The 26,397-nt window shown below is 46.4% G+C and overlaps 1 protein-coding gene across 1 annotated transcript in view; it reads right to left on the bottom strand.

Moving 5' to 3' along the window:
* Positions 1–432: 432 nt before the first annotated feature.
* SEMA7A (semaphorin 7A (JohnMiltonHagen blood group)) overlaps positions 433–26,397 on the bottom strand; it is a 43,812-nt gene continuing 17,847 nt past the window's right edge. Inside the window, exons 2-13 of the mRNA XM_087704041.1 lie at positions 20,168–20,301; positions 19,088–19,132; positions 18,052–18,325; positions 16,575–16,685; positions 12,892–13,040; positions 11,873–12,057; positions 11,168–11,276; positions 7,227–7,410; positions 5,574–5,689; positions 3,976–4,133; positions 3,006–3,073; positions 433–2,097 (exon numbers count right to left, since the gene is read on the bottom strand). Of these exons, the coding sequence (XP_087560167.1) occupies positions 1,724–2,097; positions 3,006–3,073; positions 3,976–4,133; positions 5,574–5,689; positions 7,227–7,410; positions 11,168–11,276; positions 11,873–12,057; positions 12,892–13,040; positions 16,575–16,685; positions 18,052–18,325; positions 19,088–19,132; positions 20,168–20,301 (1,907 nt within the window). The 3' untranslated portion in view covers positions 433–1,723. The remainder of the gene's footprint in view (positions 2,098–3,005; positions 3,074–3,975; positions 4,134–5,573; positions 5,690–7,226; positions 7,411–11,167; positions 11,277–11,872; positions 12,058–12,891; positions 13,041–16,574; positions 16,686–18,051; positions 18,326–19,087; positions 19,133–20,167; positions 20,302–26,397) is intronic.

Here is a 26,397-nt window from a genome sequence, read left to right on the forward strand (position 1 = left end):
TCCTTCCCCTGAATGGGGAGGGAATGGAGATTTTGCAGTATCCTTTCCCTGGAGTGGGAAGGGAAAGGAGATTTTGCAGTATCCTTCCCCTGGAGTGAGGAGGGAATGGGGATTTTGCAGTATCCTTCCCCTGGAGTGGGGAGGGAATGGAGATTTTGCAGTATCCTTTCCCTGGAGTGGGAAGGGAAAGGAGATTTTGCAGTATCCTTCCCCTGGAGTGAGGAGGGAATGGGGATTTTGCAGTATCCTTCCCCTGGAGTTGGGTGGGAATGGAGATTTTGCAGTATCCTTCCCCTGGAGTGGGGAGAGAATGAGGATTTTGCAGTATCCTTCCCCTGGAGTGGGGAAGGAATGGAGATTTTGCAGTATCCTTTCCCTGGAGTGAGGAGGGAATGGGGATTTTGCAGTATCCTTCCCCTGGAGTGGGGAGGGAATGGAGATTTTGCAGTATCCTTCCCCTGGAGTGAGGAGGGAATGGGGATTTTGCAGTATCCTTTCTCTGGAATGTGGAGGGAATGGGATTTTGCAGTATCCTTCTCCTGCCATTCCCACCAAGCCACTCCAACAGAACCAGTAGTAAGAAAAAAATGAATTTCACCACTACCTGGATCACCCCCGGTTCCAGCAATCCAGGCCACCATACCACTACCGGTTCATCCGAACCAGTCCGAACCAGTAGGAACCCACCACTGCGTCCAGGAACAAAAGCTCCCAAACCTCAGATGTTCTTCAACCATGGTTTATTTTCTCACCACCAACCTGAAACGGGGCAGCTCGCCTAGTCCATCAGTTGGCGAGTGAGAACCTTCGTTGGCCAAGGAACATTAAGTCACGTCGTCCAAAGGAAACGATTGGGTGGGTTTTAAAAACAAAACAAACAAACGAAACAGAACACAATTGTTTAAAGAAAGAGGATGCAACCAATTGGTGGTGGGGGGAAACAAACAATGTAGGTCAAGGACAAATGTTTACAGAAAATAAAGAGAATCGGAAGCTTTCTCTTCTAAAAAAAGAGAGAGAAAATATAATAAATAAATATTCTGCAACTATCCTGAAATATAATAAGGGTGGTTGGGTTGTTTTTTTCAACCCTATTGACCTGGCTGGACAGCTTTAACTGGCACTCGCTATCTCCTTCAATAAGCAGCAGTAACACCAACGGAGACGGTGGAGAATTGAAAACACCATTTTTCTCAAGCTGGACTCCTGAACAAGCGTTGGAGCCAAAGCTCATTCTACAAATGGACAGACGGGAAGGAGTTAACTTTGTGGAAAAGCCACTTTCTGGCAGAGATCCTGCAAAATTAGACCTTGTGGATGCTAATCTTCTCCTCGGTGAAACTCGTCTTTCTTTTTCGAGGTTAGATTAGTCAGGTCTCAGGGCCACTGCAAGGTTTCCCCATGAAGATGACTCCATGTTCTTCCCGATATATTTACTTACGGCGTTATTTGCCCAATCTGTAGAACCACCCATCTCGACAAGGGAAATGGAGGGTATCCATCATTTTTCCTTCTTCCGGAGTCTCTTCTTCTTTCTTTGCCCCCAGCCAGATATCAAGAAGCTCAAGGATAGGTTGCGTTCAAAGGCCATCTACGCTGACCTTTGAACCTCAAGAAGGTTCAGCTCTACAACCACCTGAACTGTGAGATGCCTTCAGCAGAGATGCTCCTCAATATCCGGCCAAGTAGGGGCATGTTGCGAAAGTCCACAGGAGATCGGGCTTTACTGGACGATGAAGACGATGGCTATCATGTGCAGTAACCCCAGCCAGAACGATAAAGATGGCGTAGAGGCAAATCCTATTGATTTTTCTTGCCTTTCCCTACTGCCCTGAGCTGGATTCTCCAGGTATTCAGTTATGACTGTCTGGTTGAACCAATCTTCTGTAGATACGCAGGAGTACTTGCCATAGAGCTCAGCGGTCATATTGTCTATGAAATGAAGACAGTGACGGTGCCCGGAGTTGCAATGGGCAACTGGCCGGTCATTGTGAAACCAGGTGTAATTGGCATAATGAGATTCTTGAGAGCAATTCATGAAATAGCGGGAGTGTAAGGCCACGCTGACTTCCTTCGCATACGGACTTCTGCTGTTTCCTGAGGAGAAGGGAAGGAGGGAGGAAGGAAAGAGTCAATGGTGGGACAGATTCTAATTCTTTTTTTTAAAAATAGTATTTATTGCATTTTCTAACATTTAAAAGACAAAACACAAATGTACACTTGTAACAGCTTTTCCGTATCTTTTGCAACAGTATTATTTGCAAAAAGTTCTACCACTATATCATTATCCTAAGTTATATACTTATTTAAATACACTCTGTGTTATTCTTTTACTTAAGTTTTACGTTTACTCTCAAGCAAGGAATACTATCTTTTCCAAATTTGATAGTACGGTACTCAGTTTTTTCCCCTCTCCTTCATTTCCATAGACAGTCTATCCATTTCTGCACATTCATAGATTTTCCTTCTTATAATTGGGTCAGGAGGGGAGGGGGGGAAATATCTGTTTGTTTCCAATTCTGTGCTAGATTGATTCTATTTGCAGTTACTATGTGTAGTATTATGCATTGTAATTTTTTCTCCATTTTCCCATCAGAAATACCCAGGAGGAACAATTCCGGCTTCAACTCTATCCTCTGTTCAGTTATCTCTTCGAGCCACTTTCTTATCTTACACCAATATTTTCTAACCTTGGGGAAGCTCCACCACATGTGGTAGAATGTTCCCATATTAGATTCTAATCCTAATAGGATGATTTTTATAAACCTCCATCAACTTTCAGTTATCTTTTTCTTCATCCTAAAATCAGAATCCACTGCTACTTTCAACACTTTGTCCGGTGGCCATTCTTTCTAACAAATCCTCACCACCACCACCCTGTCTCCTTCCTCCTCCTAATTCCTCGCGGGCTTTTAAAAACATCTTTTCACAGATTTTGTAGGAAACATCTCCTGTCTTCTCAAGTGTACTTCTTGAGTACCCGCACGTTCGTTTGTGACTGTTACCTTCAGAGTTGTTTGAAGTAGGACAAATGTTTTGAGGGACATCATGCCTTAGAGACTGCAATACAGTTCTAAAAGAAAAATAGAAAATCAAGTTAAACATCAAATTCCTTCATAAATTAGTCCATCACAGGTTCAGCCTGCTGCAACTCCATAAAAGATATACAGTGGTCAAAAAAATAGCTGAATATTCACAATCAACATGTTTCATTGTCGTACTAGAAGGCCATGTTCACACACATTTTTACTGGATTGCTAGATCAACCACTTTTCTTGATTTGTATAATATACTCAATAATAATAATAAACTCAAATACTTTGGCCACCTAATGAGAAGGAAGGACTCACTGGAGAAGACCCCTATGAGTCCCTTGGACTGCAAGGCGATCCAACCGGTCAGTCCTAGAGGAGATCAACCTTGACTGCTCTTTAGAAGGCCAGATCCTGAAGATGAAACTCAAATACTTTGGCCACCTAAGGAGAAGGAAGGACTCCCTGGAGAAGAGCCTCATGCTGGGAAAGACTGGGGGCAAAAGAAGAAGAAGGGACGGCAGAGAAGGAATTGGCTGGATGGAGTCACCGAAGCAGTCGGCGTGAGCTTAAGTGGACTCCAGAGGATGGGAGAGGACAGGAAGGCCTGTCCATGGGGTCATGATGGGTCAGACACGACTTCGCAACTAACAACAACAACAACCAATAATATACTAGCTCTGCAATAATCTGTTTGGTTGGGTTCATTCAAGAGATAAGGCAAAACATTAGCAAAGATCAACGCTAACCAAGCTTAACATGTGGTAATATAGCCCATGAGATCTTTACCATATCTGATGAACCAGAGTTGGATGAATACTGCCAACTGAGAAAGCGACATGACATTTATGTTCTAGAAATGCTTGTCTGGGTTAAGAAGCTCTTGGTGATCTCAGCCATCCCATGTGGCCCTTACACAAATTATATAAATGATGTAACCTACCTATTTCCGTGCTCATTAATGGAAGTACATTTCTCGTTGACCCATCCACAGTAGGGATCCCTGGACAGCACACAACTCCCACAGTTGTTCTTATATGCCCCACAAGAGGCCATGGGGACCTGTACCACCTCGTTTGCTGAAGCCACAATCAATTCATTCTGCAAAATAAAACAAAGGCGCCATTGAAATGACCTTTCTTGACCATCAAGAGATAGTCAACCAGATGTAGGAAATCGGCAGCCATCCCAAGGTCAAGAAACTCAGTCTTGACATCCAGGCCAGAAGGGTCCATGATAAAGGGAGCTGGAAACCAGGATCCAACAATAGGTGGACATATGTTGACCACTCTCAGATCAATTCAGGAGTGTCCTTACAATGATGGAACTGGAGGTCCAACTGGTTGCAATGCAGACCTTCAGATTTGACCAACTTGCTCCACTAGTGGAGATTTCGCCTCACAATCAGGAGGTTGTGAGTTCGATGCTAGGTAGAGGCAGATGTAGGGTCTCCTGCTTGGGCAGGGGGTTGGACTAGATGACCTGCAAGGTCCCTTCCAACTCTATTCATCCGTTAACGTGGCAAAATCTGTTAAATTCTCAAAGGGGTTCTTTGAACTCATCAGAATGGGTCCATCGGCCTATTTTGGGAATAAACCATTCCCTAATTCAATACAACTATTCTAAACTTGGCTGCACATTTAAAAAAGCCCCACATGGTGCAGACTTGAAAAATACAGAAGGAAGTACTTGGGAATGGTTAATTTTTTAAAAATATATGTTGACACTCAAACTTAAACTAGAGTTTCATCCAGGATATCTGGAAGCCCCTGCATATTCTGAAGACATTTTTGCTCACCAGCAATAAAATGTCTCCTATTTGATTCAGACACACACACTGCCCATAGAGAATAACAAGCCAATTTAAAGCCGTGATTCTCCTTAACTGTGGTTTGCTGGACAAGCCAAGCTGGCTGCCTTTACAAAAAAAACCCACCTTTAAGCCATATATAAAGGTAAATGTAAAGGTTCCTCTTGCACATATGTGCTAGTCGTTCCTGACTCTAGGGGGCGTTGCTCATCTCCATTTCAAAGCCGAAGAGCCAGCGCTGTCCGAAGAAGTCTCCGTGGACATGTGGCCAGCATGACTCAACACCGAAAGCACATGGAACGCTGTTACCTTCCCACCAAAGGTGGTTCCTATTTTTCTACTTGCATTTTTACATGCTGTTTGGCAGAAGCTGGGACAAGTCACGGGAGCTCACTCCATTACGCAGCGCTGGGGATTCGAACCGCCGAACTGCCGACCTTTCGGATCGACAAGCTCAGCGTCTTAGCCACTGAGACACTTTGTCCCTAAGCCAGTGTTTCCCAACCTTGGCAACTTGAAGATGTCCGGACTTCAACTCCCAGAATTCCCCAGCCAGCGCTGGCTGGGGAATTCTGGGAGTTGAAGTCCGGACATCTTCAAGTTGCCAAGGTTGGGAAACACTGCCCTAAGCCATATACGCCAGTTTACGAAGAAAACCAAGCTGAGTTCAACAGATTCTAACTCAGGACTAAGAAGGTTGCTCTGAGCCCCAGGCATGGAATCTTTCTTACCCTTAACTTGTCTAAAATCATGGCAAGGATGACCGCCTGGGACTGGAAAGGCTGGATTTCCAGGATATTCATGTGTCCGCTCGGCAAGACGATCACTTTATGGATGCTTCCTTTGTCTGTATGTGGGATGAGTGAGAAAGAAGGATTAGCAAGGTGGAGGATGGTGAGAATTGCTACTGGTGGAACAGGTGACAAGACTCAAGAGGAGCAGAGAGGCAAGATGGTATTTTCCACTCTGATGGATTTGAATTTGACCATATAAGTGTTGGCCAGCGGAGCTGGCAGCAGATTCGGAGAGTGAGGAGGTTGGGGAGGAACATGGGCCAGTCCTAGAGTCTGGGGAAGGCTCTGATGAGGGCTCTGTGTTGGAGGCAGAGAGGGGGCCAGGGCCGTCTGACAGTTATCAGCTGCCTTCGGAGTCAGATATCAGTGAGGCAGAGGAACAGCTGGAGCCTGTTCCCAGTGTGCGCATGCGCAGAGTTGCCAGAAGAAAAGAACAGCTCAGAAATCAGGGTCAACTTGGGAGTAAAGCCACAGGTGGATGGTGAATGGCCCCTCCCATAAGAAATAAAAGATGAGCGAAAGGGGAATGGGCTTTTGCAGGAGACAATTCGTTTGTTTGTTCATTCCTTTCAGGAGTGTGAAGATCTGTCTGTGAATCTCAAAGACTCTGTGCCAAGTCTTTCCTTGCACAGCACCTCATTTGGAAAATATTTACATGGCAGCTTTCCAAGCTAGATAAGGTCTGTAGTCATAAATATTCCTTTCAAAGTTTTCTGGGCCTTGCTGAATGTGAATGTGGGGTTTTGTCAGGACCAGGACTCTGCCTTGTGCTTTTTGGGGGAGCATAGGAACAATAACCCCTTAAAATGGACCTTTTTTCCCTGCTGTCCCATGTTTGACTAATGCCCATGTTATGGTCTTATCTCAGCAGTCAAACATTTGAGTTAACTGAGCACCAAAGAATGGAGGCCTTTGAACTCTGGTGCTGGAGAAGACTCCTGGGAGTCCCTTGGACTGCAAGGCAATCCAACCGATCAGTCCTGGAGGAGGTCAACCCTGACTGCTCTTTAGAAGGCCAGATCCTGAAGAGGAAACTCAAAGACTTTGCCCCTCCTAAGGAGAAGGAAGGACTCCCTGGAGAAGAGCCTCATGCTGGGAACGATGGAGGGCAAAAGAAGAAGGGGACGACAGAGAATGAGGTGGCTGGACATAGTAACAGAAACAGTTGTTGTGAGCTTAAATGGACTCCAAAGGATGGTAGAGGACAGGAAGGCCTGGAGGAACGTGGTGCATGGGGTCGCAATGGGTCGGACATGACTTGGAAATAAGAAGAAGAAGAAGAAGAAGAAGAAGAAGAAGAAGAAGAAGGAGAAGGAGAAGGAGAGGGAGAGGGAGAGGGAGAGGGAGAGAGGGAGAGGGAGAGGGAGAGGGAGAGGGAGAGGGAGAGGGAGAGGGAGAAGAAGAAGAAGAAGAAGAAGAAGAAGAAGAAGAAGGAAGAAGAAGAAGAAGAAGAAGAAGAAGAAGAAGAAGAAGAAGAAGAAGAAAAGACCTCCAAAATGCCTTTATATTGAGTTGAGAAGATCGCTTCAGCTTCCTACTTTCACTACTTCTAAAACAAGCAAGGGTGTTACAGATTGCTTGGCTGGTTACCTGTGACTAAGTACAGAACATCATAGTTCTCGTTATTTGCTGCCTGAACCTGGTGGACTCCAAGTTTCTGATAGTGATGTTTGTTGTAGAAGATGGTTTTCCCATTCATTTGGTCCGCCACCTCTGGATAGCTGTCGATCACTTTGAACGTCTCGGGCGGAGTCTTCTCATTTCCTCGCAGACACTGTCAAGAAAGGCAGAGCGGTGATCATCAGGAGATGGATGGAGAAGAACTTCCATGGAGACCCAACGCTACATACTCTTCAGGCTTTCAAATTACTAAATGCTGAATTGTTTTTTTGGGGGGGATGGGCTATTAGGAGTCCTATTTCCAGAAAGACCAAACCTGTCAGCTTCTACTTTGCTGTTGCTTCAGCTGCCATGAAACGGGGAGGGAGGGCATGGTATTTGGGTGGGGTTACTCGATGTGCTGGAGGAATGTTCTGGAGTTCTCTGGATGGTCAGACTACGCATGCGTGGGTGTTTCCCGCCTGGACTAACGGCACCGACATTCCATCTTCGTGATGCCTTTTGAAGTTATCTCACACCTGACACTTGAAGGACTTATGATTGGACTAGGCCTATGATGCCAGGGGGTGTGGAATGAGCTATTCTATATATCAACTGCTTTCGCGCCTAATTAATCAGACTTCGCTATGCAACCGCTCTTAACCATTTTTAATTAGTAAAAGTACATTTGATTTCCCACGTATGGAGTCTCATGGTTTTTCTTTCCTAATTATTAAATGGAGAGGTGCTGACAATGGGGATACCCAACAGCTAATACTGCATCCATCCATCCTTTTCACAAATCTGTCATGGATAGGGAGGATGGGAGTACAGTCAAATATGTCAGAAAAAGCACCAAGTGTTGGATAGGTTACTGTAGGTAGATGGTATAGATAGGAAGGTAGAATAAAGACAGGGCAGGAAGAGAAATAAATGGATGGATGGATGGATGGATGCTAGAGAGAGAAAAAGGTGGGATGGAGGGATGGCTAGAGAGATGATTGAATGATGAGCAGGTTGGAGAAAGTGAGATGAAGATGGGTGGATAGATGGCCGGATCGATAGAAAATGGGAGAGAAAGAAAGAGAGATGACAATGGATAAGTGGATGCATGAATAGAGAAACAGAGAAATGACAGATCGAGGGACAGATGGATGGACAAACAGTGGAGGGTTCAGAGAAAGAAAGAGATGGATAGATGGATGGATGGATGGATGGATGGATGGATGGATGGATGGATGCCTAGAGAGAGAAAAAGGTGGGATGAAGGGATAGGTGGAGAGATGGTTGAATGATGAGGTGGTTGGAGAAAGTGAGATGAAGATGGTGGGTGGATGGGTAGAAAATGAGAGAGAGAGAGAAAGAGAGAGAGATGACAATGGATAAGTGGATGCATGAATAGAGAACCAGAGATGTGAAATGGACAGATGGATGGATGAATAGTGGAGGGCTGAGAGAAAGATGGATGGATGGATGGATGGATGGATGGATGGATGGATGGATGGATGGATGGATGCCTAGAGAGAGAAAAAGGTGGGATGAAGGGATAGGTGAAGAGATGGTTGAATGATGAAGGGGTTGGAGAAAATGAGATGAAGATGGTGGGTGGGTGGGTATAAAATGAGAGAGAGAGAGAGGGAGGGAGAGAGAGAGAGAGGGAGATGACAATGGGTAAGTGGATGCATGAATAGAGAACCAGAGATGTGAAATGGACAGATGGATGGATGGATGAATAGTGGAGGGCGGAGAGAAAGATGGATGGATGGATGGATGGATGGATGGATGGATGGATGGATGGATGGATGGATGGATGGATGCCTAGAGAGAGAAAAAGGTGGTATGAAGGGATAGGTGGAGAGATGGTTGAATGATGGGGGGGTTTCTGAGAAAGTGAGATGAAGATGGTGGGTGGGTAGAAAATTAGAGAGAGAGAGAGAGAAAGAGAAAGAGAGAGAGAGAGAGAGAGGTGGATGACAATGGATAAGTGGATGCATGAATAGAGAACCAGAGATGTGAAATGGTCAGATGGATGGATGAATAGTGAAGGGCTGAGAGATGGATGGATGGATGGATGGATGGATAAAGCCCCAGTTTGTTCCAGTGTGACATGGATGGAGGTGTGCTTTAAACTGGAGTGGACAAGTATTGAGAAGAGAACTTCTCATATAAGTTTCATGGGCGACTACTGCGAGAGAAAAAATGGAAAGGAAAACTTGTACCGTGTTCATTTGCTGAAACTAAAATTCCCCAGGTGATTTGGATATTCGGCAGAGCATGGCGTGCAGTGGAGCTTTAAACAAATGTTGTGTGGAATTCATGCAAATTACAGACACATGTAAATGACTAAGAACAAATGAAATTAAATATGGAGACGCTGAAGCCCAACACCAGCCCACCCCAAGTAAATCCATTAGTGAGTTTATATTTCTGGCACGCACTTCTACATCGGCCAAAAAAATAATAATAATAAGTGGAAAAAGATTGAGAGCCTTGTCCTCTGCTTTTAGACATTATTCTTTAGTCACTAAGAGCCATGGTGAGGCAGTGTGTGAAATGCAATATTGTGTGCTAATTCTGCCGACTGCCAGCAGTTCAATTCTCACCAGGCTCAAGACTCAGCCTTCCGACCTTACGAGGTGGGTAAAACGAGGAGCCAGATTGTTGGGGGCGAGAAGCTGATTCTGTAAACCCCTTAGAGAGGGCTGTAAAGCACCGTGAAGCGGTATATAAGTCTAAGTGTTATTACTATTGCCCTTCCTTCCTTCCGTCCTTCCTTCCGTCCTTCCTTCCTTCCTTCCTTCCTTCCTTCCTTCCTTCCTTCCTTCCTTCCCTCCCAGTGTTAGAATGCAGCATTACAGGCTAACTCTGCCCACTGCCAGCAGTTCAATTGTCACCAGGCTCAAGGTTGACTCAGCCTTCCATTCTCCGAGGTGAGTAAAATGAGGACCCAGATTGTTGGGGGGCAAGAGGCTGACTCTGCAAACCGCTTAGAGAGAGTGGTATATAAGTCTGCTATTGCTATTTTCTTTCTTTCTTCCTTCCTTCCTTCCTTCCCTCCCTCCCTCCATCCATCCATCCCTCCCAGTAGTTAAATTACAGCATTACAGGCTAACTCTGCCCACTGCCAGCTGTTCAATTCTCACCAGGCTCAAGGTTGACTCAGCCTTCCCTCCTTCCGAGGTGAGTAAAATGAGGACCCAGATTGTTGGGGAGCAAGAGGCTGATTCTGTAAACCGCTTAGAGAGAGTGGTATATAAGTCTGCTATTGCTATTTTCTTTCTTTCTTTCTTTCTTTCTTTCTTCCTTCCTTCCTTCCTTCTTTCCTTCCTTCCTTCCTTCCTTCCTTCCTTCCTTCCTTCCTTCCTTCCCTCACAGTGTTAGAATGCAGCATTACAGGCTAACTCTGCCCACTGCCAGCAGTTCAATTCTCACCAGGCTCAAGGTTGACTCAGCCTTCCATTCTTCCGAGGTGGGTAAAATGAGGACCCAGATTGTTGGGGGGCAAGAGGCTGACTCTGTAAACCGCTTAGAGAGAGTGGTATATAAGTCTGCTATTGCTATTTTCTTTGTTTGTTTGTTTCTTTCTTTCTTCTTTCTTTCTTTCCTTCCTTCCTTCCCTCCCTCCCTCCCTCCCTCCCAGTAGTTATAATACAGCATTTCAGGCTAACTCTGCCCACTGCCAGCTGTTCAATTCTCACCAGGCTCAAGGTTGACTCAGCCTTCCATTCTTCCAAGGCGAGTAAAATGAGGACCCAGATTGTTGGGGGCAAACACGCTGACATTATAAACCGCTTAGAGAGGGCTGTAAAAGCACCGTGAAGTGGTATATAAGTCTAAGTGCTATTGCTATTACTATGGTATCTCGTAGTCTCCAAATTGACTACATGTTGGAAGGATCATTTTCCCACCCAACGTTCACCTCTGCTTTTTACCTGTCCTGGCTTCACTGCAGGGGTTTTCCCATTGTAGTTTTTCAGGGGAGACGTTCTGAAGCGTTCACTGATGTAACCAACAGAGTAGACGCAGACGGCCGAGTAACCCCTGTGGAAATGAGGCACAAAGGAATCAGTCTCCCATCAATGGCAACTCTTGTTTGTATGGCTTCATATTAAACTAGTTGATAACCCCTATTTATCTATAGGGGGGAAATGTCCAGACCAATCGTAATTTCTCATGTTGGATTTTCCCCCTTACCAGAGGGAACCCCCCTTGTAGAGTACTGTGACACCGTTACCATGGCAACTCCACTGCGCTGTACAGTAGAAGCGATTGTACGGAAGTACAGTAGAAGCCATTTTAAGGCACAACAGGTTGCATCTTAACAGAATACACACCCAGAGGAGTTTTTAAGGGTGTCTTACCCCCCCCCCCAAAGTATTTGTTTCCAGAAAGTAAATTCCAGAGTTATGCTGGAACATATATACACACACAGAGACAGAGCCATTTATAGATAGATAGATTATGGCCAATATTAGATTATAGGCCAATAAAAATGAGGCCCTTGCCATAATCTAAATCCATGCCGCATGGATAAGACAGGGAAGAAGGAAGGAAAGTCCCTGCAAGGGAAGAAGTTTCTCCAAAGCCAACCAGAAGTCCTCTGGTGGAGATTTATGGTCAAAGAGCAGAAGACTCACCACTCATTTTGGAAAAGCCCGTAGATCTTTGTGTCAGACCATTGTTCCGACTCAACGATAAAGACGTCTTGAAGCTGGTCAAAGTTTCTAACTTTGTTAGTGTCCGAGTCCACACAGACCAACATGGACTTCAGGAGAGTTGTCCACTTAGCTGCGGAAAACGAACCATTGCCTCCTTTGTCGCCCTGCAGAGAGAAGGGTGGGGGGAAGGAGTTTACTCAAAGAGCAGCAGAAGGAAAAACCATCTAGGTTGGAGGAGTTACGTGTGTCATCAGCTTAAGATCGCTGCGTTCCCACAAGCGCTCCGGGTCCACTCCCTCCTGAAATTCTATTGACCCTCATCTGATGCCAAGTTAAGGTTGACCTTTAGCTGACCAGATCCTTGTGTACAACCTTGAATAAATCTTTTAGGTGGCAACCTGCTCCTGATTCTTTGCTCCTGACATCATGGATTGAAGAAGCCACCATGACTGAATTTAGCTGTGGCTCCAAGCCAGCGACTCCGTTGGTTGATGGAGGGCCCATAGCAAGCCACCAGGAGGTCACAATGGCCAGTTGTGCTACCATTATGGCACCATTGACGCAGTGGTGTACCATTGAATCAGGGGTGGGTTGCTGTCAGCGTTACTGCCGGTTCACTTCGTGCTTGCGCATGCGCAGTTGCCTGTACATTTTTTCTGTGCATGCGTAGAACATTGTAAAATGAGTAACAGCATGGGGGACGGGAACCAGTTCAGGGGCGTGGCCAGCCAGCCGTCGCTACTGGTTTGGCAACCCAGTCCCAATGTCCACTACTGGTTCGCCCAAACTGGTGCGAACCGGTAGCAACCCACTTCTGCATTGAATGACTTCCACATATTGTGGTGTCCGGTGCAAGTACAGGCGCCAAAATTGTTTGCATCCCAGTGTGCTTGTCGTCCTTCGCGCAGGATTGTTGAGGGTCATAGGGGCTGGGCTCCCACCAAAAACCAATCTAGCCAAGTATCCCCAAGATACTTTTCCAAAACCCATTTCTTGACCTTGCAGACTTGAGCCACCCTGGAGATCTTCTTTGGGGCCAAAGGATTATTGGAGCCAAAGTCAGGGTTGTCCTCTCGGAAGAAGAAGTAGATCTTGTCGTTGTAGGCCTCTTCTTGTTTGATTGGCGCAATCTTCACAAACTGTGGATCTGGAGGGAGGGAAAAGGTGGAGCCAGTGAGATGAGAAACTACAGCAGTCAGCCTAGGCATATCCTTCCGTGACCCGACAAATGCGCGCACGACAAAAGCGCGCCGACAAAACCACGGCGAGAAAACCACGACGTTGAAATCGCGCCCACAGCATTGCGCCGACAAAACCGTGCCCACAAAAGTGCAATTAGGGTTAAGGTAAGGGTTAGGGTTAGGTTCAGGGTTAGGGTTAGGTTTAGGGTTAGGTTCAGGGTTAGGGTTAGGTTCAGGGTTAGGGTTAGGTTTAGGTTTAGGTTTAGGTTTAGGGTTAGGGTTAGGATTAGGGTTAGGGTTAGGTTCAGGGTTAGGATTAGGGTTAGGGTTAGGGTTAGGGTTAGGTTCAGGGTTAGGGTTAGGGTTAGGTTTAGGGTTAGAGTTAGGATTAGGGTTAGGGTTAGGGTTAGGTTCAGGGTTAGGGTTAGGTTTAGGTTTAGGTTTAGGTTTAGGTTTAGGTTTAGGTTTAGGGTTAGGGTTAGGGTTAGGTTTAGGGTTAGAGTTAGGATTAGGGTTAGGGTTAGGTTCAGGGTTAGGATTAGGGTTAGGGTTAGGGTTAGGGTTAGGTTCAGGGTTAGGGTTAGGGTTAGGTTTAGGGTTAGGGTTAGGGTTAGGTTTAGGGTTAGGGTTAGGATTAGGGTTAGGGTTAGGTTCAGGGTTAGGATTAGGGTTAGGGTTAGGGTTAGGGTTAGGGTTAGGGTTAGGGTCAGGGTTAGGGTTAGGTTCAGGGTTAGGGTTAGGGTTAGGGTTAGGTTTAGGGTTAGAGTTAGGATTAGGGTTAGGGTTAGGGTTAGGGTTAGGGTTAGGTTCAGGGTTAGGGTTAGGGTTAGGTTCAGGGTTAGGGTTAGGGTTAGGGTTAGGGTTAGGGTTAGGTTCAGGGTTAGGTTTAGGATTAGGGTTAGGGTTAGGGTTAGGGTTATTACGTTGTTTTCGTGTTGTTTCTTGAAGGCGTGCTTTTGTCGGCACGCTGTTGTTGGCGCGCTGTTGTGGACGTGATTTCGACATCGCGGTTTTCTCACCTCGGTTTTGTTGGTACGCTTTTGTCGTGTGTGCATTTGTCGGTGAACCATATCCTTCAGCTCGGATCCTTCACAAAACATCTATGCCCGGTTACTGTCAACCCTTTTAATGCTCATGCAATATGTTTAACCAAATCAAGGGGGAAACTGTCTAGGTGCATTAGTTTCACACAGCAAGCTAGGTTACTGTTAACCATGGTTAAGCTTTGGGGCTTACCAAATTGTGCAAACATAGGTAAAGGTTCCCTTTTGCATATATGTGCTAGTCGTTCCCAACTCTTGGGGGCGGTGCTCATCTCCGTTTCAAAGCCGAAGAGCCAGCGCTGTCCGAAGACGTCTCCGTGGTCATGTGGCCGGCACGACTCAATGCCGAAGACGCACAGAACGCTGTTCCCTTCCCACCAAAGGTGGCCCCTATTTTCTACCTGCATTTTTTTACGTGCTTTCAAACTGCTAGGTTGGCAGAAGCTGGGACAAGTCACGGGGGCTCACTCCGTTACGCGGCGCTAGGGATTCGAACCGCCGAGCTGCCGACCTTTCTGATTGACAAGCTCAGTGTCTATAGCCCCTGAGCCACGCCCGTCCTTGCAAACATGGAATTACAGATTAAGTTGATCACGAGATCCAACATGTCCAACACATCAAAGAAGCTAGGTTTGCACCACCCGCTGAGACCTCCCAGGATCTTCCAGTTACCTAAGATCCAACCGTCCTTGAAGGTTTACGCAAGAGATAAGTGTCTTTCGACCTCTGAAGAGAAGTTAACACTTCTGAAATCCAGGGCCTTCTCTATGCTTGACTAGCCTCCCTTCTGTGCATGGAAGGTGCCCTTTGGGGCTTTGTTACATCAAGGCTCAAAGGCCAAGTATGTAAATAGAGGAACACCAACTCCCTGCAGTGGGGGGGAAGCCCAGTCAGTCACTTTTGTTCTGCTTGGAAAGCCCTCCACACCCCCCCCGGGAGCTGGGAATGGAAAAGTCCTCCAGAGGGACTTAAGGAAGGAACCTTGAATCATCTGAGGCTCCTCATCAGAGGTTTCCAACCATGGAGAACTCATCCTCCATGACGTTGATTACACAGGAGACACCTGGGTGGTTCTTTCTTGTTCCATCGAACTCCTCCAGGGGAGAGTTGTGTTTGTTTTGAGTCTTCCTCCATAACCCCAAAGCCTCATCTTCTACTTGATGTGGGCTGGAGAACCCCTGGTCTCCCTGCCCTTGAGAGAACCAAGTCTTGCAGAGGGTGGGATCCATTTCCCACACAGAGGAGAAGGTTAAACCCCTTTGAGATTGGAGGCCTCCATGGCAAGTTGTTTGATGAGTTGTGGTGGCAGCAATATTGATCTGCACCAGTTCTGGGTAGCTGGGAATCACTGTTTTAAGAAGGGCTCACAATGCCCCCGTTATCTGTTCAATGGTGGCCTTCAACCACCTTGAAAGGAGCTTCTGACTGGACCAGTTGGGTTATTTGACTAGTTATTCTGTCATCCAACGAACCGTCAATACAACCTTCGACCCGCTACTGTCGGTTGATTGTATGCGCGCCCCACACATGCCCCGCTGGGCACGCATGCTCAGTGCAATAAAAATTGTTCTGTGCATGCACAGAAGCGAAAAACAAGATGGCAGCACTTACGGCGCCACCCGGAGAACCAGTTCAGGGGCGTGGCAGGCCTGGGTCGCTGCTGGTTCCAGTGACCAAGGCCACCAAACCACTACCGGTTCAGCCAAACCAATCCGAACTGGTTGGAATTCACCCCTGTCTCAATGCAACTCATGTTCTCACATTACGCCTTGAAGGCAAAGCAAGGATGTGTCACCTTAATCCTCACCGGCCAACACTTTGTTGGATATTATGTCGGGGTGAAATTCAGCAGGTTCTGACAGGTTCAGGAGAACCGGTAGCGGAAACGTTGAGCAGTTTAGAGAACCAGCAAAAACCACCTCTGGGTGGCCCAAGAGTGGGGAGGGAATGGGGATTTTGCAGCATCCTTCCCCTGGATTGGGGAGGGAATGGAGATTTGCAGTATCCTTCCCCAGGAGTGGGGAGGGAATGGGAATTTTGCAGTATCCTTCCCCTTCAGTGAGGAGGGAATGGAGATTTTGCAGTATCCTTTCCCTGGAGTGGGGAGGGAATGGGGATTTTGCAGTATCCTTCCCCTGCAGTGGGGAGGGAATGGGGATTTTGCAGTATCCTTCCCCTGCAGTGGGGAGGAATGGAGATTTGCAGTATCCTTCCTCTGCAGTGGGGAGGGAATGGGGATTTTGCAGTATCCTTCCCCTGGAGTGGGGAGGGAATGTAGATTTTGCAATATTCTTCCCCTGGAGTGGGGAGGGAATGGGGATTTTGCAGTATCCTTCCCCCTGCCAAGCCCACCAAGCCACGCCCACAGAACCAGTAGTAAAAAAATTTGAATTTCACCACCGGTTAGAAAGCACAACACTGTCGCTCATTGGTCTCTTCCAGAACCGCAACACTTACTCTTCATGACTGTGTCGCTGGTGTAAAGTTCTGCAGCTCCGAGGACGCGCCGAAAACGAGGGATCCGTCCATTGTATTGGAATTTCCGGATGGTCGAATAGATGTCGTTGCCTAGAAGACAAGGAAGAAGATGAGGAAGAAACTAAACCAGAAACAACTCCTCCAGCCCAACCGATTCCGAAAAGAGTTCTCACAAAGGAGATTTTGTCATTTCCCCCCTGGGGATTCCATCGTGGGGGTTGTGCAACGAGAAATGACTACAACCAGCCTTCTAAATGGGGGGGGGGGTAAGCTTCCCCTAGAGGGAACTTGGCTTCCAGAAATAAGAAGGAAGAGGTAAAACACATCAGCGTATTTGTGTATTCAAATACTTGCCAAGATTAAAAGAGGATCCCCAAGTCACCCCAAGTTCTTTCATAACAGCACTATTTATTTATCCTAATGTTAGACAGGAAAAGCCCTGATTTCGGCGACAATTAAATTGGTTGCAAATGTTTTCCCAGTGCCCACCAGAAGCGTCGAGGAAAGTGGGAGCTCCCTTGTGGCGTACTGTGAAGCCATCACACTACGCTGCACAGTAGAAGCCATTTTACGGCAGTACGGTGGAAGTGGTTTGAAGGCACAACAGGCTGTATCGTAACAGAACACACACCCCTGAGGGGTGCTAGGGGTGTCTTACCCTCCACAGTATTTTTCTCCACAGAGAAAGGCATCTGTGTACCAAGTTTGGTTGAAATTGCTTGAGGCATTCCAGAGTTATGCTGGAACATACCACCCAAGCACACACATACAGAGCCATAGATAGATAGATAGATAGATAGATAGATAGATAGATAGATAGATGGATGGATGGATGGATGGATGGATGGATGGATGGATGGATGGATGGATGGATGGATAGAGGCTAGATAGATAAATAGATAGATGAATATAGACAGACAGATAGACAATAGATAGATAGATAGATAGATAGAGAGAGAGAGAGAGAGACAGACAGACAGACAGACAGAGGATAGATAGATAGATAGATAGATAGATAGATAGATAGATAGATAGATGGATGGATGGATGGATGGATGGATGGATGGATGGATGGATGGATGGATGGATGGATGGATGGATGGATGGATGGATAGATAGATAGATAGATAGATAGATAGATAGATAGATAGATAGATAGATAGATAGATAGATAGATAGATAGACAGACAGACAGACAGACACAGATAGACAGACAGACAGAGGATAGATAGATAGATAGATAGATAGATAGATAGATAGATAGATAGATAGATAGATAGATGGATGGATGGATGGATGGATGGATGGATGGATGGATGGATGGATGGATGGATGGAGATAGCTTTATAGGCTCCATGAGAATGTGAGTTTGGAAGAAAGGTGGCTTCACAACCAATGATGTGGAGAAGTTCCCTGCTGGATTCATAACGATGAGCTCTGATTTCATTAGACTTACCATCAATGAGGACGAGGGAATTATTATCAAGGCCAAAAGGTGCCAAGCTCTGGGGACTGATTTTTGACTCTTTAAGCCCGACCTGCAGAGGACAGAAAAACAAGACCAAAGATGAAATCCCCAAGTCTCCACCTGCCAACATTCCCAAAAGGGAAGAAGAGGCAACCACGGGCCGTACCCAGTTCCAGCAGGTTGGCTTGCAGGCGTTGGTGCCACAAATCAACACTTTGCCCTGGTACTTCCCGATGAAGGTGAGATAATTGACGGCATCTTTCTGAAAAAGAAATGAGGAAAAGATGAAGGGGAGGAAAAGGAAGAGGGAGGAGGAAGAGAAAGAAGAGGAGGAGGAGGGGGAGGGAAGGAAAGGAGGGAGGGAGGTAGAGTGATGGGGAGGAAGGAAGGGGAAGGAAGGAAGGGGAAGGAAGGAAGAGAGGGAAGGCGGGTGACAGGGAGAGAGAGGGAGGGAGGAAGGAAGGGGAAAGAAGGAAGGAAGGGAAGAAAGCAGGGAGGGAGGGAGGAAAGAAGGAAGGAAGGAAGGAAGGAAAGCAGGGAGGAAGGAAGGAAGGAAGGAAAGCAGGGAGGGAGAGAGGGAGGAAGGAAGGAATGGAAGGAAGGAAGGAATGGAAGGAAGGAAGGAAGGGGAAGGAAGGAACGGAAGGAAGGAAGAAAGGGGAAGGAAGTGAGGGGAAAGAAGGAAGGAAGAGAAGGAGGGTGGGTGACAGGGAGAGAGAGGGAGGGAGAAAAGAAGGGAGGAAGGAAAGAAAGAAGGAAAGCAGGGTGGGAGGCTGGAAGGAAGGAAAGCGGGGAGGGAGGGAGGAAAGCAGGGAGGGTGGGAGAGAGGGAGGAAGGAAGGGGAAGGAAGGAACAGAAGGGAGGGAGGAAAGAAAGAAGGAAAGCAGGCAGGGAGGGAGGAAAGCAGGGAGGGAGGGAGAGAGGGAGGAAGGAAGGAAGGAAGGGGAAGGGAGGAACGGAAGGAAGAAAGGGGGGAAAGGAGGAAGGGAGGAAAGAAGGAACTGAACTATTAATCCAAACTTACTTGATCTTCACACCAGGGCTCGGATGTATTTACATCAAAACGCTTCTGCACGAAAAGAGAAACGGGGAAGGAATAATTACATGCCCGCTTTTTAAAATCCCACTGCCACAGGACTTGGCAGAATTTTGTCACCTACTGTACATTAACCTGCCAACACAAAAGAGAGGGAATCCCAGCCCCTCCAATGTTCGTTGTGTAGACGCATTCCAGCGCACAGAAGAAGGGGGTGTTCAACCAAGCTGCAATTCAAGCCAAAGCTTCATTTCAAACCATCTACTGATGAGTTACTCATCCGAGCAAGCTCCAACCGATAACAGGTGGAGGCAGCCCTCGATATCCAGCATGCCCAGTGGCCTAGATGTAGGAAAGGACTTTGAAGAAGGAGACCTCTTGTAGAGGACAACTTGTTGGCTGGCTGAAGAGGGAGTCAACCCTATTCTCCAAAGCACAAGAAGGGCAGGACAAGAAACCATGGATGGAAACTCATCAAAGAGAGAAGAACTTTGAAGACAACCAACCAGAGGAACAACTTGCCTCCAGAAGTTGTGGGTTTTCCACAGTGGTGGGTTTCAAAAAAATTTGGAACCTCTTCTGTAGGTGTGGCCGGCTTTCCGGGTGGTGAAACCTCATCTAACCGGTTCGGTAGATTTGATGAACCGGTTCTACCAAACCGGTGCAAACCGGTAGGAACCCACCTCTGGTTCTCCATCACTGGACTAGAAGACCTCCAAAGTCACCTTCGAATTCTGTTTTCCTGCTCTCTTCTGGCTAGCAGGCCTACAGAAGGGGCCCAGGCCATTCTCTTCTGCAGATACTAAAACTTTCCACCCTGGTTGTAAACATAGCAACCCGTCTCCTGTCGCCGCAGCAGGGCAATTAGTTACCAACACGTTGGCTGTTTCTAAACCCGTCCCATGGGAAGAGATGATTCAGAAATGGTTGCGGACGAGGAAAGTCACTCATAATTGCCAAGGGATCAGTGTTTTCCAGAACCAGGCACCTCTTGAAAAGGCCTGGATCCCAGAACTCATCAACTCTACAATTAAAACTTGGAGGATCAAGGTTTCCTACTCTCCTTACCACGTGGGTGGTGGAGTCCTCAAAATTGTAATAGTAAAGTTTGTTTTCTGCTCCGACGAACACGGAAGGAGAGCCTTCTTCATGGTAGACAGCGATGTGTTCCTCCGTGGTATTAAACTGGAACTTTTTCCACCCTATAAAAGAGGGGGAAAAGAAGGGGTGGTGAAAAAAACCCCTCTCAGGACTGAGCCCAGATGAAGGAAAGCGCAGGGAGTCCTCGAATTATGACCAGAATTTATGTTGCTAAGCATCTGCCCCATTTTACGACCCTCCTTGCCACGATCATTAAGGGAATCGTCGCATTGGTTGGGTTGGTCACCCCGTTGTTAAGTGAATCTGGATTTCCCCCTTTAGTATTGAAGGCATCAGGACAGAAACTGGGAGACTGGGAGTTCTGGACATGAAGCTAGCTGGGTAATCTCGGGCCAGTCACACCCTTTCAGCCCTAGGAAAGAGGCAATGGCAAAGTAAAATCTGGCCAAGAAAACTGCCGGGACTTCTCCAGCCAGTTGTCAAGAGCCAAGGCTGATTTGAAGGCACCTCCTCAAAAATAAAAAAAGATATAGATACAATCAATGCATGACTCAATGGTCCACCCACACTTCCCTTTGATTCCTCTGCCATCTGATGCCTTTCCAAATTGTTCAACATGTAAACATGACCCAGGGAGCTTCCCTCCTCAAATTAATTAGGCCATTCGCCTCTTTCTTTCATTCTTTCTTTCTTCCTTCCTTCCTTCCTTCCTTCCTATCCTTTTCTTCCTTCCTTCCTTTTCTTTCTTTCTTTCTTTCCTTTCTTTCTTTCCTTTCCTTCCTTCCTTCCTATCCTTTTCTTTCTTCCTTCCTTTTCTTTCTTCCTTTCTTTTTTCCTTTCTTTCTTTCTTTCCTTTCTTCCTTTCTTCCGTCCTTTCCTTCCTTCCTATCCTTTTCTTTTTTCCTTTCTTCCTTTTCTTTCTTTCTTTCTTTCTTTCTTTCCTTTCCTTCCTTCCTATCCTTTACTTCCTTCCTTCCTTTTCTTTCTTTCTTTCCTTCCTTCATTTCCTTCCTTTCTTCCTATCCTTTTCTTTCTTCCTTTTCTTTCTTTCTTCCTTCCTTTCCTTCCTATCCTTTTCTTTCGTCCTTCCTTTTCTTTCTTTCTTTCTTCCTTCCTTTTTTTCCTTCCTATCCTTTTCTTCCTTCCTTTTCTTTCCTTCTTTCCTTCCTTTCCTTCCCTCATTCTTATCCTTTTCTTTCTTCATTCCTTCCTTTTCTTTCTTTCTTTCTTTCCTTCCTTTCCTTCCTTCCTATCCTTTTCTTTCTACCTTCCTTTTCTTTCTTTTCTTTCTTTCTTTCTTTCTTTCTTTCTTTCTTTCTTTCTTTCTTTCTTTCTTTCTCTCTCACTTCCTTCCATCCTACCCCAAAGCTGGTTCATCTTCTGATCTTAAGATTGTGAGTTACTACCGGGGCTGCGGAGCAGGTTCCATCCATCCGCAGAATCCACATTAATTGTTAAGATCTAACGTAAATCCTTCTCTGTTGCTTCTCGCTAGCTCGTCCTGCTAAACAATGCTTAGGAAATATCCAGATGGTGAGGGGAGGTTAGACAGAAAACAAAACAAAAAAAGAGATAACGAAAGAGAAGACTAGCCAAAACCGTTTTCCTCAAGGGTGGGATACAGTTTCCCACGGTGTGTGTTTGTGTGTACTTTCCTCCTTGATCCTGCTCTCTGGTGAAAAGCCAACACACACACACACATGTACAAACACACAAAGAGAATCAGATTTAAAGCCAACAACCACACCTAACCCACGCCACTCTTCCAGTTCACTAGGAATGGCAAATGAAACTAAGAAGGACTTAGATAATTCATTAGGCTCCGTGTGGTAAACAACTGTTGACCTTCAACCACCCAGCCTGGCTGAGTTACAACAGATGACACTGACAACTGTTGGAGGGAAGGAAATAAGCTTTTCTTTGTTCCACTTCTCTGCTCGCTGAGTGAATTTAGACATCTCTCTCTCTCTCTCTCTCTCACACACACACACACACTCTCTCTCTCTCTCTCTCTCTCTCTCTCTCTCATCTATCCATCCATCCATCCATCCATCCATCCATCCATCCATCTATCATCTATCTATCTATCTATCTATCTATCTATCTATCTATCTATCTATCTATCTATCTATCTATCTCTTCCCCCCTGTTTAATTTTGGCTATCAATGCTCTCTTCCATTCAGCCCCGCGGGAGCCAACGCAAAGAAAGCAGCGAGGTTGTGTGGCTCTCCTGCAAAGAACAGGTGGGCAGGTGGCCTTCCACGCAAGCTTTCTCACAAGGAGGCGCCCAGATCAAACAATGGATAGCCAGGCCCTCCTACTCTCAACTCCGCCCGTCCAGTTTGGCAACAGGATGAGTTAAGAAGTCAGGCATCTAAAATATAGGTTGCGCATTGTCTGGGGAGCGGTGGCATCACAACATCTCGTTTGCTAAATAATGTGGCTTTTGCCTCTCCCTCTCTCTCTCCCTCCCTCCCTCCCTCTCTCTCTCTCTCTCTCTCTCCCTCTCTCTCTCTCTTTGGAAGCATTGTGTCATGATCCCAAGGGACAAAAACAAAGTCTTCCCTTGGGCCCTCTCAGTCCGCCGTGATGACTAAAGGCAGGGAATCCTCCATCCAAGGTGGAAGATGATCTCTCAAGCAATGTCCCTCAAGGCCTCCGGAGCAATTCGGCTTCAGGCCGATCAACAAACAACCTGGGGCAGATGGCATTTGCCAGAGGCTTTGTTGACAAGAGGATAGAAATGCCCGCAGCAGGGAGGGGGGCTGCCCTCTTTCCTCCGCAGCCCCCAGCCAGGGAGAAAAAAACCCAACCAAAACTTTCCCAGAAGGTTTCGTTAAAACCAAGGAGGCTGAAGGAAGCTGAATTGCAATGCAAAAGAGCAGGAGACCAGGAGGTGTAATTAACCAGTGGGACAGCTTGCCTCCAGAAATCGTGGGCACTCCATCATTGGAGGTTTTTTTAAGAAGAGACTGGAGACAGCTACTTGTTTGAAACTGTACAAGTTTCAAATGGGGGATGGACTAGAAAGAGCCGAGGTGGCGCAGTGGTTAAATGCAGCACTGCAGGCTACTTCAGCTGACCGCAGTTCTGCAGTTCGGCGGTTCAAATCTCACCGGCTCAGGGTTGACTCAGCCTTCCATCCTCCCGAGGTGGGTAAAATGAGGACCCGGATTGTTGTTGGGGGCAATATGCTGACTCTGTAAACCGCTTAGAGAGGGCTGAAAGCCCTATGAAGCGGTATATAAGTCTAACTGCTATTGCTATTGCTAGAAGACCTCCCAGGTCCCTTCCAGCTCTGTTCTATTCTATTCTATTCTATTGTTGAGGGCCACCTGTGTATCTCCACAGTCTCCGGCTCATATAGCCAAAGGCGCAACGTTTCCAAAGCACATTGAACTGGTGTGGCTTTCTGCTTTGCTCTTCAGTTTGAGCTGATGTGCCAATGACACAGTCCAGCGGCTGAAGGAATAGCAGTTAGACTTATATACCGCTTCATAGGGCGTTCAGCCCTCTCTAAGCGGTTTACAGAGTCAGCATATTGCCCCCAACAACAATCCGGGTTCTCAGGGATATTATGAAACACACACACACACAAACACACCTGACGCATGAAATGTTTTGCCTCGTGCCAGAGGGAGGTTTCCTGGACTTAACAGAAGCCAAAGGCTAAAAAACACACAGCGTCAGCTCGTCGAAACCTCCCTGCTCAGCAGAGAAAAAAAAAAAAACTTGGTCTCAGAAAGAATGCTTACAAAGCTCTTATTATCCTGGTCCTCTCTTGTGCATTGCCCACATCTGTTTCCTTTGCTAAAGCAGCCAATTCCCCCCAGTTCCCCATAATCAGGTTCTGTCGTCGCTTTTTCTAAAAAAACGAAAAACAAAATCCGAGTTGTCACTCGGACTTCTTGAGGCTGCCAACTCTGATCTAAGACAGCCGGTCAAGAATCCTGACCTTTGGCCCGTGTAAAGTTTTTTTTGCAAAAAGCCATCATATTTCAGTCGAGCCCAGCGCATTCCTCCAATCCAGCCAGTTTGCACCACAGTCTTCCACCCGCCTCGCAAAACATTTTTCCCTCAACAGAGCATCAATTCATGCCCAGGGATAAGTCTGGCTTGGAGCCCAAGTATGCCAGTTACCCACGAAGCCGTCAGTGGAGTGGAACAGGAGGATCTTCAGCATCTTAGCTGAGAAAGAGGGCAACTGCAAAAAAAATATATGATATCTTATTTTCCTCCCTTTTCTCTGCCCCGTTCATTGATTTTGCAGGTCATCTACGAGGTGCCCTGCGTGAGTTGTTTGGAGCCCCCCGTGCGTTTGGCATTGGTCCCCAGCTGCCTAGCATTGTTCAGTTGAATCAACCCCCCACAATGGGAGGGGAAGGGCAGGGAGGGAGGGAGGAGGAGGAGAAGAAGAAGAGGAAGAGGAGGAAGAGGAAGGGCTGCAGACAGCTGGTGGACTGACCACTCAGCAGGAGGAGGAGGAGGAGGAGGAGGAGGAGGAGGAGGAGGAGGAGGAGGAGAATGACTGTGTGGTCCTTGTTGCTCTCTGTCCTTGCTTTGATGATGATGATGAAGAAGAAGAAGAAGAAGAAGAAGAAGAAGAAGAAGAAGAAGAAGAAGAAGAAGAAGAAGAAGAAGAATGACTGCGTGGTCCTTGGTGCTCTCTGAAATTGGTTGTTTTCTTGAAGACATTTCATGACCCAGCCAGATAACATCATCAGTGCCAGTAGGGAATGGAGAGGAGAGGAAGAGGAGGAGAAGCAGGAGGAGGAGGAGGAAGAAGAAGAAGAAGGAGAAGAAAAATGACTGTGTGGTCCTTTGTGCTTTCTGAGTTTGGTTGTTTTCTTGCAGGCATTTCATGACCCAGATAGATGACATCAGCAATGTTAGTAGGGAAATGGGAATGAGGAGGAGGAGGAGGAGGAGGAGGAGGAGGAGGAGGAGGAGGAGGAGGAGGAGGAGGAAGAAGAAGAAGAAGAAGAAGAAGAAGAAGATGATGATGATGATGATGAAGAAGAAGAAGAAGAAGAAGAAGAAGAAGAAGAAGAAGAAGAAGAAGAAGAAGAAGAAGAAGAAGAAGAAGAAGAAGAAATGACTGCGTGGTCCTTGGTGCTCTCTGAAATTGGTTGTTTTCTTGCAGACATTTCACAACCCAACTAGATAACATCAGCAATGCTAGTAGGGAATGGGGAGGAGGGGGAGGAGAAGAAAGAGAAGGAACAAGAAGGAGAAGAAGGAGAAGGAAGAAAAGGAACCCGAAGAAGAAAGAGAAAGGAAGGAACAAGATCAGCCAAAGACTGTTTACTAGACTGGGAGGTTTGCTTGATTTTTTTAAAATGATATTTGAAAAACAAAGCTCAGCCACGCCTGCATTGTTCCTAAAAAAAGACCGCCCAAATGTGTCCAGGAAGCCATCAGGCAAAAGTCACAGTTTCCAGAGGCCCATAACCACTTTATTTTAAAAGCATGCACACCGAAAAGAAAAAAGAAAAGAAAAGAACATTCACATCATTGCCAATTCAGCTCCGCATCGGCTGGTGCTCTCCGCCGCTTGCTCAGAGATCTTCCGTTAGCGGTCTTTAAAAATTCAAAGCTGTTGTGGTTTGCCTCTCTAATGCACCTGCTCGAAAAGGGCCAAGGAGAGGAGCTTGCTGGGAAACCATGATGAGTGGAGAACAAGCCACCTTTGAAGGAAAACACTAGCAAAAAAGAAAACCCATTAGGGGCCTAAACCACAATAAGAGAGGAAACCTTAACGTAGACCTCCGGTCTCAATCTCTTTAGGCAGCTTCGCGCATACTTTTTAAAGTCACATTTTGCTTAACGCTGTTTTGTTGAATTAAAAGAGAATTTGACAACGAGACAGATTCTTTGGGTATTAAAAGTGTCTTTACCGTGTGGAATGGGATAATGATTACCCTTAAGATTAGTTGTTCTGTTTGCTTCCCCTAACTAAAGCAAATGAAACAGGATAGTTGTACCAATACCCCCTGTGGGGAGGTAAATAAGTAATGAAGGTCATGTCTCTGTTTTTAGGAGATTGTGTAGAGGTCTACGTGACACAGGAAGGCCAGGTATTTGGGGATGATCGATAAGTTGCCAAAGAGTACAAAAGACTGTACAGAACTGCCATTCGGGGTTCAGGTTTTGCTCCTGAACCTTTGCGCAAATAAACCTTTCCCTTTGACAAAGA

Source organism: Thamnophis sirtalis, unplaced genomic scaffold (genome assembly GCF_051295495.1).
Source record: "Thamnophis sirtalis isolate CommonGarterSnake01/CBP01778 unplaced genomic scaffold, rThaSir2_p1.2 scaffold_2, whole genome shotgun sequence".
Taxonomy (NCBI): domain Eukaryota; kingdom Metazoa; phylum Chordata; class Lepidosauria; order Squamata; family Natricidae; genus Thamnophis; species Thamnophis sirtalis.